The sequence below is a fragment of the Arvicola amphibius genome, chromosome 3, assembly GCF_903992535.2.
Source record: "Arvicola amphibius chromosome 3, mArvAmp1.2, whole genome shotgun sequence".
NCBI classification, from domain to species: Eukaryota; Metazoa; Chordata; class Mammalia; order Rodentia; family Cricetidae; genus Arvicola; species Arvicola amphibius.
This window is the reverse complement of record NC_052049.1, coordinates 95360263-95374717: the sequence shown is the minus strand read 5'-3', so window position 1 is coordinate 95374717 and position 14455 is coordinate 95360263. Positions and strand designations below refer to the sequence as shown.

General features: G+C 43.3%; 1 protein-coding gene across 1 annotated transcript in view; it reads left to right on the top strand.

Annotated features, from left to right (window-relative positions):
* Positions 1-13739, top strand: part of Acad8 (acyl-CoA dehydrogenase family member 8) — a 32770-nt gene extending 19031 nt beyond the window's left edge. Inside the window, exons 3-11 of the mRNA XM_038322152.2 lie at positions 3303-3472; positions 3989-4098; positions 4467-4543; positions 4881-5018; positions 8732-8867; positions 8957-9054; positions 9631-9783; positions 10425-10527; positions 12300-13739. Of these exons, the coding sequence (XP_038178080.2) occupies positions 3303-3472; positions 3989-4098; positions 4467-4543; positions 4881-5018; positions 8732-8867; positions 8957-9054; positions 9631-9783; positions 10425-10527; positions 12300-12352 (1038 nt within the window). The 3' untranslated portion in view covers positions 12353-13739. The remainder of the gene's footprint in view (positions 1-3302; positions 3473-3988; positions 4099-4466; positions 4544-4880; positions 5019-8731; positions 8868-8956; positions 9055-9630; positions 9784-10424; positions 10528-12299) is intronic.
* The last annotated feature ends 716 nt before the right edge of the window (positions 13740-14455 follow it).

Sequence of the window (14455 nt, the reverse complement as noted above, 5' to 3'; positions counted from 1 at the left end):
TCTAAGGCCTACCTTGGCCTAGGCTGCTGGCTTTGATCTATTTCTATAAATCTTGGTCTGTATCCCCTCCTGCAGAAGTCCCTGGCTTGGAGTTGGACCTGTTCTGGTGGAAATAGCTGACTCTGGATCTGGTTGCTGGCTCAATCCTGATCTGCCAGTGTTCTGGGAATGGGTTGGCTTCTGGGACTGGATTTGCTCCTGGCTTCTGTTCCCAGTGGAGCTTGTTTCCTCTGGCCCTCTCTGTCCTAGGTGGCTCTTTCAGTCCCACTCCTGTGGAATTTGTTGCCCTAGGTGGAGTTCCTTGCCTCAGGGCAACTTTGGCCTAGGTTACCAGCTTTGACCTGTATCTGTAAATCCTGGTCTGGGTTCCCTCCTGCAGAAGTCCCTGGGTTGGAGTTGGACCTGGAAAGGTTTCTGGTTCCAGTCTACTGCCTCAGAGGTCCCAGGCTCGGATGTACCTGGTCCCTCAGAGGACCTGCTTACTTCCTCAGAGGTCCTAGACTCACGCTCAGACCCGCAGAGGTTCCAGGTTCTTGCCTATTCCCTTTTATGTCCCAGACCAGTGCCTGAACCCACAGAGGTTTTTCAAACTAAAAGAAAAAAAAAAACCACATGATTATCTTCATTCTATATTGTAAAAGGCATTGACAAACTACAACATCCCTTCATGATCAAGTTCTTGGACAAAGCATGGATACAAGGAACATACCTAAACATAATAAAGGCAATATACAGCAAGCCAACAGCTAACATCAGACTAAATGGAGAGAAACTCAAAGCAATCCCACTGAAATTAGGAACAAGACAATGTTATTGTCTATAGTTAGAGCAATAAGAGAACAAAAGGAGATCAAGGGAATACAAATCAGGAAAGATATCAAACTCCCAACTATTTGCTGATGATATGATAGTTTACATAAGTGACCCCAAAAATTCTACCAAGGAACTTCTACAACTCATAAACACCTTCAGTGGTGTAGCAGGATACACAATTAACTCAAAAAAAATCAGTAGCAATCCTTTGCACGAATGATAAATGGGCTGAGAAAGAAATTGGAGAATCATCACCCTTTACAATAGCCACAAATAGCATAAAATATCTCAGAGTAACTCCAACCAAACAAGTGTTATACAGGAAGACCTGTATAACAAGAACTTTAAATCTTTGAAGAAATAAATTGAAGAAGACACCAGAAAATGAAAAGATTACCCATGTTCTTGGGTAGGTAGAATAAACATAGTAAAAATGGTAATCTTACCAAAAACAATCTACAGATTCAGTCCACGCCCAGCAAAATCCTTCACAGACCTCGAAAGAATAATTAATACTCAGCTTCATATGGAAAAGCAAAAAACCCAAGATAGCCAAAACAGTCCTGTACAACAAAAGAACTTCTGGAGGCATCACAATCCCTGACTTCAAACTCTCCTACAGAGCTACAGTGCTGAAAGCAGCCTGGTATTGGCATAAAAACAGACAGGAGGAACCTATGGAACCGAATCAAAGACCCGGATATCAATCCACACACCTACAAACACCTGATCTTTGATAAAGAAGCAAAAAAATCAAATGGAAAAAAAGAAAGTATATTCAACAAATGTTGCTGGCATAACTGGATATCAGCATATAGAAGAATGAAAATAGATCCATATCTGTCACCATGCACAAAACTCAAATCCAAATGGATCAAAGCCCTCAACATAAAACCAACTACACTGAAACTTACAGAAGAGAAAGTGGGAAGTACACTTGAATGCATTGGCACAGGAGATCACTTCCTAAATATAATCCCAGTAGCACAGACACTGAGAGAAACAATAACTGGGACCTCCTAAAACTTAGAAGCGTATGTAAAACAAAGGACACTTTCAACAAGACAAAAATGGAAGCCTACAAAATGGGAAAACATCTTCACCAACTTCACAATGGAGAGAGGATTGATCTCTAAAATATACAAAGAACTCAAGAAATTGTGAATCAAAAGAACAAATAATTCAGTAAAGAATAGGATACAGACCTAAACAGAGAATTCTCAACAGATGAACCTAAAATGGCTGAAAAACACTTAAGGAAATGCTCAACATCCTTAGCCATCAGAGAAATGCAAGTCAGAACACCTCTGAGATTTCATCTTACACCTGTAAGAATGACAAAGATCAAAAACAATGATGACAGCTTGTGCTGGAGAGGATGTGGGGGAAAGGGAATACTCTCCCACTGCTGGTGGGAGTGCAAACTGGCAGAGCCCCTTTGGATATCAGTCTGGTGATTTCTCAGAAAATTAGGGAACAACCTACCTCAAGACCCAGCAATACCACTTTTTGGTATATATCCAAAGAATGCTCAATCATGCCACAAAGACTGTGTTCATAGCAGCATTGTTTGTCATAGCCAGAACCTGGAAACAACCTAAATGCCCCTCGACTGAAGAATGGATATAGAAAATTTGGTACATTTACACAATGGAGTACTACACAGCAGAAAAAATGACATCTTGAAATATATGGACAAATGCATGGATCTAGAAAACATCATATAGAGTAAGATAATCCAGATCCAGAAAGACAAATATGTGCTCACTCATAAGTGGCTTTTAGACATAAAGAAAAATCAGCCTACAATTCACAATCCCAGAGAACCTAGACAACAATGAGGACCCTAAGAGAGACATACATGAAGCTAATCTACATGGGAAGTAGAAAAAGACAAGATTCCCTGAGTAAATTGGGATCATGGGGACCATGAGGGAGGGTAGAAGGGGAGCTAGGAGGAAAGGAGGAGAGTGGAGAAAAATATATAGCTCAATTAAAAAAAATGAAGAAAGCATGCTAAGCAAGCCAATAAGTAGCACCCCTCCTTGGCCTCTGTCTGGTTCCTGCCACCTGCCCTGCTTGAGTTCCTGCCCTCACTGCTTTGGATGATGAACTGTTGTGTAGAAGTAAGAGTGAAATAAACCCTCTCCTTTCCAAGTTGCTTTTGACCCTTGTGTCTTATCACAGCAATACTAACCCTGACTAGAACAGTAGAGACTTTTCCTAGAAGTCATCCCAGACATCGTGTAGATGTCCCTTGTCACTCTTAATTTATCAAAGATTTAGACACACATAAAATCAAAAGAGTTCTATTGAAACATATTTGGAGAACATGTTAACTGAGACCACTATAAAATAAGAAGGGTATTTGAAGTTAAGAGAATTCCTGTAATCTCCCAGATGCAAACATCCTCATCCATCCATTGTCCCCTCTAAAAGAAAATCTGTCTCAGGGCCAGTCCCTTACTGCCTTGCTCTCTTTTCTATAGGAGCTGTTCCCTGTGGATATGATGCGGAAGGGAGCACAGCTGGGTTTTGGGGGGGTCTACGTACAAACAGATGTGGGTGGGTCTGGACTGTCTCGCCTCGATGCTTCTGTCATCTTTGAAGCATTGGCCACCGGCTGCACCAGCACCACTGCCTACATCAGCATCCACAAGTGAGTATTCATACCCAAAAGCTGGTACTCACGCGAGCTGGTACGAAAACCTGAGACTCAGGAGAAAAAGATGAATCATGTTGGGTTGATTGTACTTGAGAAATGGAACTGTTACTGGTACACAGTAGGTCTGCAGCTGGCTGCTGGATTTGATTCTGTTGTCTTCTATATGAGAGCTTAGAGGATCAGTCCTGCTGACTTCCCAAGTCCCAGTTTTGGCACCAGCCGACTTCTCCAAACCTCCAGTAATTTGAGAAATAAAAGGAAGTACAGTTATCTCTGGTTTTTAGGACTCATTAATCTGAGAAACATCTGGGCCTCAGGTATAAGTATTCCAGTAATGATTTTAAACCAGTCCGTTCCTTTCAAGTTGAATCTTCTCACTTGTCTCTTTTCCTTTCCCACACTCTCCTGCTTTCATCCTGCTTTGTTGCCCTTTGTTTCGATTCCCGCCCCACCCTTCTCCACCAAATTCTCTTTTCTGTCTTTGTTTCTGTCAATGCCTTTTCTTGTCAGCATGTGTGCCTGGATGATTGATAGCTTTGGAAATGAGGAACAGAGGCACAAATTTTGCCCACCGCTCTGTACCATGGAGAAGTTTGCTTCCTACTGCCTCACTGAACCAGGTGCGTCCATCCTCCCTGCAAGTGACACCTAGCAAGGAGAGAAGTGGAGGCTGTGCGTTCAGGGAGCAACTTGGGCCGTCGGCACATAGTCCGGCTTATCAAGCATTTGCCTGTAGAGTATTGGTCCCTGGGGCCTTTAGGTCAGACTTCCTCCTGGCTTCACACCACTGCTAACTGGTTTGGTAGAGAGACGGTGGACCACTGTACAAGCAGTTTTTACCCAGTGTGGACGAGTCTTTGGCCATGGGATGTTAAGCTAGTGCATGATGACCTATCTGAGGAAGATTTCTAGGATGCAGAACTGTGCTCAGCTGCTTTGACATCGCTGACTAACGTCCCTGTTTGTTCTCTTTTGGTCCCTACTTCAGGGAGTGGGAGTGATGCTGCATCTATTCTAACCTCAGCCAAACGACAAGGAGATCATTACGTCCTCAATGGTTCCAAGGTAAAAGAGCATGCGTTCCCAGGGCAACCAGGGGCTGTTCCCGCATACCCCTTGATAGCCCTCAGATCCTCTGAGTCTGAATTAGCATTCCCACACGTGATTACATGCTGGGGAGAGACTCTCGCTGTTTATGTTTTACGATTCAATTCTACACAACGGCACGGATTTTTGTCGTTTATATTCTTACAAACTAAATCCCCAATTCTGTAGGCACTGCCAAAGCCATTTACCTTTTACCCCATTCTGTGTATTATGCCTTTGTTCTGTCATCAGGCATGTTCCAGTGGTTTTCCCATATGTCAGGCTCAGAACTCATACACCCCCTCTCCACCCACAGGCCTTTATCAGTGGCGGTGGTGAGTCAGACATCTATGTGGTCATGTGCCGGACTGGAGGATCAGGCCCCAAAGGCATCTCCTGCATAGTCGTTGAGAAGGGAACCCCTGGACTTAGCTTTGGCAAGAAGGAGAAGAAGGTGAGTGGCTACTCAGCTGTGAGCAATCCAAACTATGAGTCTCTGCCATCTGTTAGACCAGCTCCTGCCCTCTTTCATGGAATAGGTAGCAGAACTCAGATTCCCATATGCGCAGCAAGCACCTTACCAATTGAGCCATCTCCTTAGTCCTTGTCCTGTATTTCATACTCAGCTTCCATCACACTACGTTATCCCAGAAAGAGATAAGTTGCAAGAGTTTTTCTTTAGGACCAATGATCAAAGGTTGTTGTCCTTGGATTAGGACTTTTGGAGTTAAGGCTGGTATGAAATGACTACTAAACACTCCTTGTATCGACACAGGGCTCTTAACAACTGCCAAGAGATTAGATATAGGTTTTAGTGCCTCCGCTCTTCCTTAGCCTAACAGGTTATTAGATGCCTACGGTGTTCAAAGCTATGTTGTCTCCTGGGAGGATATGGAATCTTTTGTAACGAGTCTTTTTCTGTTCTACCAGTCAGCTCTCCAATAATGACATGGAAACTTAGTATTAATTATGAAAGCTTGGCTTATAGCTTAGGCTTATTTCTAACTAGCTCTTATAACTTATATTAACCTGTTTCTGTTAATCTATGTTCTATCACATGGTGTTATCTCTTTTCCATCTTGCACATCCTGTTTCCTCTTCATGTCTCCTGGCATCCCCGAGTGTCTATATTCTTTCTCTTCTTTTCTCACACTGAAAATCCTGCCTGTACTTCCTGCCTAGCTTTTGAATGTTCAGCCTTTTATTATACCAATAACAGCAATACATCTTCACATAGTGTACAAATATCGCACAATGATCCTCAGTCATTTCTAGCCCTGTTTGGACTTATCTGTATGGAGTCTCTACAGCTGGGCATGGTGGTACACACATGATTCCATCATTTGGAAGTCTGGGCCAGTAAGATTGCAAGTACTAGGCCAGCCCAGGCTACATGTGATACACACACCCCAAAATTGTAATAACAAAAATAGTTGCCTATTTTCAGAAGCAAAAAAGCATTTTGGTGTGTATGGGTGGGGTTGCAGTGAACAAGATAGAGACTGGAGTCTTTTAGTTAGCATTTACTTAATAATGATGAGAGTTTTTAACCTGCTATGTATTAACTTTATAGGAGGATAATTATATTACTTTATCTTGGATTTAGTTATTAAGAGGCTTTATATGGAAGAATGAGTTTGTCACTTGGCTTCTCTGTGACCTTTGTTTCCTACATAAAAGTACAAAGTTGAAAGTTCGTAGGTCCTCTTAGCAAAGTCCCGTTCTGATGTTTCATGTGTAAATAAAAAGGCCGCACTGCTTCACCCCGTTAGCTCCTCATCAAGGTTCCCAGAAGCTCAAAGGAACCTCAGGCTCAGCAAGGCAGCTCCTGAGCACCGTCAACTATACATAGTGCCAGAGCTCCCTCCTTCCTGGGAAACGTAGTTTTTACATCATTTCTTGACATAAAAACGTGTAGCCAGGCATGGTGGTGCCTGCCTTCAAACCTAGCACTTGGGACAGGGGCAGGAGGAACAGGAGTTCAAGGCAATCCTTCACTACATAGCAAGTTTGAGGTCAGTCTGGGCTCCATGAGATCCAGTCTCAGAGAACCAAAACTGAACAAATTGGACTGGAATTTGTCCTCTTTTAAGCTCCTGTAGTCGCTACCCAAAGTCTGAAATGGGTTAATTTAAGTTAGATGAGCAAGGTTGAGTATTCAGCCCATTACTGCTTTGTGTGATCACGGCTCCCTCTGTCTTTCATCTCCTCAAACTGAATACAGACATCCGGGAACAAGAATGCATGTGAACATTTTGACCTTAAGAAAGTCTTGTCACTAAAGAAGCAAACTATGAATAGCTGCTACCTCCTCATACCCGTGAGATCTTTAGTGTAAGAAGGATGCATCTTCATGGCTCAGTGGGGGGAAATGCCTGCCACACAAGCAAGAAGTCCTCAGCTTACATCCCCAGTACCCATGTAAGGAACCAGTTGTTGCTGCACACACATCTACAAGTGGTGTGTGTGGAAATGGAGGAATGAACACAGGCAGATTCCCATAGCTCATGGGCCAGGCAGTCTAGCCAACCCATGTGTTTGAGTCAGTAAGAGACCCAGTCTCAGGGAGAAAAAGAGGGCAATTTGAATAGGAATGGCCCCATGGGCTCCTACATCTGAGTCCTGGTCAGCAGTTGGCAGAACTGCTTGGGAAGGATTAGGGGATGTTGCCTTGTGGGAGGTGTGTCACTGGAGGTTGACGCTAAGGTCCTAAAAGTCATTCCTAGTTAGCGCTCTCTCTGCCTCATACCTTTGGACCAGAATGTAAATTCATGACTGTCATAGACTCTAACTCTTCTGGAACTGTGAGCCCCACATTAAATGGTTTTTTTTTTATAAGTTGTCTTGGTCATAGTGACTCCTCACAGTAAAAGAAAAATTACCATGACAACCACCAGACAGCAGACATGAAAACAGTGAAAGATATGCAGAAGGAAAGAAAAGTAAAAAGCTCTAAGGCAAAAGGTAAATAAAAAGAAACAGGTTAAGTTAAAAGAGCTAGCCAGAAATGAGCCTATGTAAGGTTGAGCATTCAAAACTAATAAGTCTCCATGTCATGACTTGGGAAGTGGCTGGTGGAAATTATGACCAGGTAGATCTATCTGTGACAGAGGCTGTATTTCAAGTGTTCTGAAATTTTTCTGGGTTTACATCTGACATATCCAGTGATGTTCTAGTAAGACATTTTTCTTGGAGAAACAAAACAAAAAACTTGTATTTGTGGCATTTGCTAATTCAGTGGCTGTTTTCAAACCACCACAGTAAGATCATAGAATGCAAAGTTAGAAAAAGGAGTGTAATTGACTAACGCGAGTTGACCGTACATTACCGAGTCTCACTGCAGCTAAACGTTAGATCAGGGCTCTCCAATACATTGCATGTCATTTATCTTGTCTCCTTACAGCACCTTTTAAGGACACTAGACCTTTGAAAGGAGAAGTGTGCTTATTGTTCACAGCCTTTAAAAGTAAACTTTTCTTGCTTGCCTTGTGTGATCACATATACTAAAAGTAAACTTTTCCAAATAATCTCTCTTTGAAGTTGTACTCATAGAGACAGTAAAACTGAGGATGGATCTGGTCCTGATCCTGCAGGAAGTGAGAAGTATTTGTAGATAGATTACACAAAGTAGATTTGTGTAATACGTTGCACTGTGTTAGTCAGGCATGGTGACTCACACCTAACAATCCAGGCCCTTGGACCTGAGGCAGGAAGAACATACTACAGGTCAGCCTGGAATATAGAGTAAAAAAAGACCATGTTAAAAAATAAACAAAACACCGCTTCTCTGAAATAAGCATCTATCTAAGTGTTGATAAACCTTCACATCTGAACTTTTTTTTTTTTTTTTTAAATATTTATTTATTATGTATACAATATTCTGTGCGTGTGCCTGCAGGCCAGAAGAGGGCACCAGACCCCATTACAGATGGTTGTGAGCCACCATGTGGTTGCTGGGAATTGAACTCAGGACCTTTGGAAGAGCAGGCAGCGCTCTTAACCACTGAGCCATCTCTCCAGCCCACATCTGAACTTTTTTTCTCTATTTGGTGGTCTTATGGGCTTTAGTGCCAGGGTGCTGGCATCCATTACAGGCTTCTGTCCACAGGGAAGGCATCCCTGCTTGGGGAATCGTTGGGCAGCCACCCAGACCCTGATTTTTGCCAGGTGGGGTGGAACTCACAACCAACCCGAGCAGTGATCTTTGAAGACTGTGCTGTCCCTGTGGCCAACAGAATTGGGAGTGAGGGGCAGGGCTTTCTCATCGCCATGAAAGGACTGAACGGCGGAAGGATCAATGTTGGTGAGACCAGAAAGGAGTTGGGGAAGGCAGGCAAGGGCCGAGGGCACTGTTGCTCAGGCTCAGATGATGTCCTTACTCCTCTCCTCCAGCATCCTGTTCTCTTGGGGCTGCTCATGCTTCAGTTATCCTTACGCAAGAGTACCTCAAGGTCCGGAAGCAGTTTGGAGCGCCGCTAGCCAGAAACCAGGTACGACAGCTAGGTTCTGCATTCGTACTCTGTTGAGCTCTTGGGCCCCCATTCTTGGCGGAATTGGGTGGGACTGATATCCCATGAAGAACTTTACACTTTAATGTATATTAAATTTAATGTATATTAATGTATTTATACTTTAAATGTATGTTGTACATTTTCCTGTGCCTTTTTTCAAGAGGCAGTAATACCAAAGTAAACAACGCAGGCATCTCTAGAAGTGGCAAGAGACTTTGATGTGCTTGGGAAAGGCACCTAATTTGAGATATCTATGCTTATGTGTGTGTGGGGGGTGGGTGGGTGTATGGATGTGTGCCTGCATGCAATTGTATGCTTGTCATAGTGTGGATGTAGAGGTCAGGGGATAAGTTTCAGGTGTTGGTTCTCTCCTGCCGCCCATGGTATTATCTTCGGGTAGAACTCAGATTGTTACATCTGTGAATGTGTATGGACCTCTACTTGCTGAGCCAGCTTGCCAGCTCAAGCTGTCTTATCAGTAGTTCTAGATTAGATCCCAGATGACCTGTCTAAACCCATGTGGCCTTTTTGGTTCATCCTCTGTTGTGGCTGCAGTACCTGCAATTCCAGTTAGCAGACATGGCCACCAAGCTGGTTGCCTCTCGGGTGATGATTCGCATGGCAGCAGTGGCTTTGCAGGAGGAACGGGAAGACGCAGTGGTCCTGTGTTCCATGGCCAAGCTCTTTGCTACAGAGGAATGCTTTACTGTAAGTGACAAGTCTTCTGGCCTTTCTGACAGAGACAGGAAGAGCTGCTCTGCTTAGGGACTTTGAGAGGAATGAGTCATCTATAGAACCCTAGCCTCCTGAGGCACTGAAGGAATCACTTGGGGGCTTAAGGACACAAATGAATTTGTGAATGACCTGCAGTAGCGCTCTCCCTGATGCCCTTGTGGCCTTCTCCATGACATTAATGCATCACTAAGACTCTGCTTTCGGGTATGTTCTTGGTGAAGCACATCTTTGCAAGGTTCAAAACACTTCACAGTTAGCACTAATTGCCTTGTTTACTTCAGCACGGAGCTGTTTCCACGCTGAAACTATATTACTATATTGTCACTAGGTGGCGCCTGAACTTCCTATAATCAGTCAGACATGGGGGTTGTAGGCAGCTTTGCCTCCAGAACAGCCTGAAGAAGAGAGGCAGATGTTTGTGCCTTGTTTGACTGGTTCAGTAGGAGGATGGCCCTTGTGTCTGACCATTTAGAATCTGGAGCTCCTCTTGGGCTCTGTTCTTTCTCTCGTCCATGTATAACAGACTGCCAGACTGAGGTTCGGAGTGGGGAGGGGAGCCAAGTACTCCACAGTCTTCCTGGGACCAAAGACATCTATTCCCTGTCTCCCAGCAGATCTGCAACCAGGCTGTGCAGATGCATGGGGGCTACGGCTACCTGAAGGATTATGCTGTTCAACAGTATATGCGGGACTCCAGGGTCCACCAAATCCTAGAAGGTAAAACTTTGCGGAGTTATTCTCCTGCTACGCTTCCCCAACCTGTCTCAGTACTTGAGCTGGGATCATGCCAGGCCCTCTGTCTTTTTCTCAAATTTTCCTTTCCTCAGCCCTCCTCTGGAATTGATCTGCTGCTACATCAGAAAACACTCTAAGCTGGGAGCCAGGAGATTCTGCTTTATGTTCATGTGTGAAGCTGCACTCCACTTCTTTTTGTAGATTTCAAAGAAGGTTCCACCCAAGCTAGTATGTGAGCAGTCTTGGAAAGTGCACTGGTGATTATTTTGTACTGTTTGTAAAAGACTTGGACCTCAGGGATCCTGAACTTCCAAACCACATTGGCAGCCACATTATCTAAATGTTATCCATGTCAGTGTGTGCTGTTTAGTAAAGTTACCAGCGTGTGGCTTTTATCTTCAGACATTGGTTGGGCAACTGTGTGAGCTATTAATCAGGCACAGAGTGTGCCTTCCACTCAGTATCAGTGCATACACCCGGAAGTAGCATCGCTCTGTCCCGGCTAGTGTAGGCAGCCAGAGCTGTTACGGGATTGCGGACACGTGGGATGGAAGCTTCTCTTGTGCTTTTTGGTGAAACGGTGTAGGGGTACTTTATTGGGGTCAAAGAAGTCCATAAGGATTTGCTTCCCTGCCTTCAATGGGTTCATGTTGTAGCTGAGTGGGCACCATAATCTTCTTCTAGAGGACTTATAAGTAGGCTGCTGGGTTCTAACCCCAGAGTTTCTGCTCCACTGGGCCAAGTGAAGGCTGGGATCACTGGTGTGGAAACAGACTGAGCCCCACTGTCCCTGTCTGAGTTCTGATCCTACAGGACTGCTTCTATCCGGACTGGAGCTCTGACCTTGATTTGCCTCAGGCCCTCACACTGAAATTAAACTTCCGGAGTTGTTTTTCTGAAAGAAAATGTCACCCTTTTGTGAGGAAGTTTGGATTTGGCTTTTCTTGAGATTGTGTGATTATTGGTTCTGCAAGGGCTTTAAAATAAAGTGAGCTATTAATTCCCCCCTTCAAGGTAAATGTTTTATCTTATGCTTTAGTTTTCTGGTTACAAAAGATGTGTATTGTTGAGCCTATAAAATATACAAAAAGTAAAAGAAAAAATGACTCCTGTTTCTACATCTAGGAGATATTTATATTTTGTTGTTAAATTCCTTGAACTTTTTTCTATTCTTTTGCAAGTATGATTAAATTTTAAAAATTACTTATACTATTTTTTTACTTGTTTAATACAGTCATTTTTGTCATAAGGAGAGGTGTTTTAAAATGTCAGTATTATCCCACTGAGCCATCAAGATGGCTCATTGGATTGGTAAAGGTACCACCACTGTCAATCCTGAAGGCCTGAATTTGATCCCCAGGACACACACATGGTAAAAGGGAGCAAAGCAGTCCTGCACATTGTTCTCCCACCTTCACATACACACCATGGCATGGCGCACCCACACACATTCACACACTTGCACATACAATAAATACATGTAATTAAAAAAAAATCACTGGGTCTGGTGTAGTACACTTGTAATTTTAACACTGGTGAGGGCAGGAAGGTCAGGAGTTGAAGGTCATCCTCAACTATAATCTGGTTCAAGGATAGCCTGCGCTACATTAGACCCAGTCTCAAACCAAACAACAGCAAGTGTAAATACTGTTTCTTACACTGTCATTGTTTGATAATTACAAAAGAAGCAACAATTATAGTTTAAATCCATGACTACCCTCTTCCTACTGAATCCTTCATTGTTCCTCTTGCAGGTAGCAATGAAGTAATGAGGATACTGATCTCTCGAAGCCTGCTTCAGGACTAGCTCCCAAACTGGAGACTCAAGCGTGGAGTTCATGGGCAGCCATAATCAATGTTGAGTGCCCATACAGGCTGTCCAGTTGCTAATGGATCCTGCCGTAGATTGAAGGGCCGCGCTCGTCTGATAGAGGACCTGAACACTCAGCAGCAGTGCTGGCTCTAAGATAGGAACAGGGTTCTCAGCAGAGCTGAAAGGGCCCTGAGGAGCCATACCAGAAGATCTGCCACCCTGCTGTCCTCGTTCTGGGAAGGAGCAGTCAGCACTGTGGCTTGGATCCACATAATATACGTTTTATTAATTCTTGACCTAGGGTCTGGGTACTTCAATGAAACGTTTCCTGATTGCAGAGGCAGTGTGGGAGGCAAGGGCAGCGGACAGCCTGTCTCTTTCTGTTCTCTGTTCTACACCGACCGTGTCTCAGGACAGCAATCCTGAACTCAGATCATGATGAAGTGAATTATCTGGGAACTACTGCTAAGCTATGAATTGAGGTGCACACTCCTGCTATCATGTCATAAATGTCAAGGGCTGAGGTTATTTGGAACATTTGGATTTTTATATGGGCTTTTATTTCCTCTTTTGGGGCTGCTTATCTTTTTAAATACTTCTATTAGTACCTTGGTAAATAAAATCTACCTCTTCTCTGTCCTTCAACTATAAATTAAAACTATACTTGATTCAGTATATATTCGATTCAATATTCCATTGGATTTGGGGATAATTATATATTTGATTCAGTATTTTATTGGATTTTGGAATAATTAGGAATCTCTCCTAAGGCAGTTTGTCTTTTAAAAAGTACATCTTTTAATTAATAATTTTGCAAACAGCATTCATTATTCGTCATATATGGAAGTCTATCTATTACTCAATGATTAGGACTTTGGGGAAAACCCTGCTACATTATTTAATCCATCTTTTGATATTTAGAAAAGAAAAATGTCCAATATATTGTGTCAACCACAAGTCGCTGATTATAGAAGAAGATGTATGTCTGTAGCTATACTAGACATTTGCTTTCCTGAAGGCTTACTCTGTCTGAACTTGTGCATGGGGAGCAAGGTGTGATTCAGAGTTGAAAATGAGATTCTGCTGCCCACAGTTGGACTTGCCAGAGCTGGGTGTAATCCTTGGGCACAGCGTCTGTACAGATGGAATAGCCTGGGAAGAAGGCAGAAAGAGGTGCGCAGAGAAGGTAAAAACCCAGATACACTTCTACGAAGATGGCTAATGTTGAAAGGGAGGCTGTTCTACAGAAGCAGCCAGGAGAGGGCATATAAGACTTGTGTGGGCAGTGTTGTATTTGTGTTCATCGCCCTTGGGATTGGCATGAAACAGAAACTATATTTAAGTGTGGATAGAAAGATGAATAAAGATGGGTAGAAGTTTATTTATTTATTTGTGTGTAGGTATGTGTATGATGTTCATGTGTGAGTACCACTTTGTGTGTGTGTGTGTGTGTGTGTGTGTGTGTGTGTGTGTGTGTGTGTGTGTGTGAAGCAGCAACTTTTAGGAATCCGTATCCTTCTACCATGGGGCTCCAAGAATCAAACAGATCATCAAGCTTGTACAGAAAGCACTTTTACCCACTGAACGTTTTCCCTGGCTCCAAATTAATCCATTCTTAAGAATATTCAAAATTGTCAAAGTGTGAGAGTCTCTTAGCCCATGCTTGGAAACAGAGGGAAGTGCAGGTGAAAGCCGATATAGAACAGTCTGAGAATGTCCTCTGTGGAACCTTGTATTCTAGAGACCTTGCTGTTGACCAGTCTGTTTGCTGGCGTTGCTGAAGTTCCTATTCCTCTCAAAGCAGTGACAATGCGATCCATATTGATGCCTTTGAAATTACGGTTATTGAAAAGTACATGTCACAGAACTGAAATGATGGCACAGCAGTTAAAAACACTTGCTGCTCTTGTAGGGGACCCAAGTTTGATTCCCAGTACCCACATCAGGCATCTAACCACTGCCTGTAACTACAGCTTCAATAACTCTGGCCTCTATAGGCACCTGGACTCATGTGTATACCCTCACACAGCCACACATGAAATACACATAGTTAAAAGTAATAAAAAACAACAAAAAATACAAACTGAGTGGGGTGGT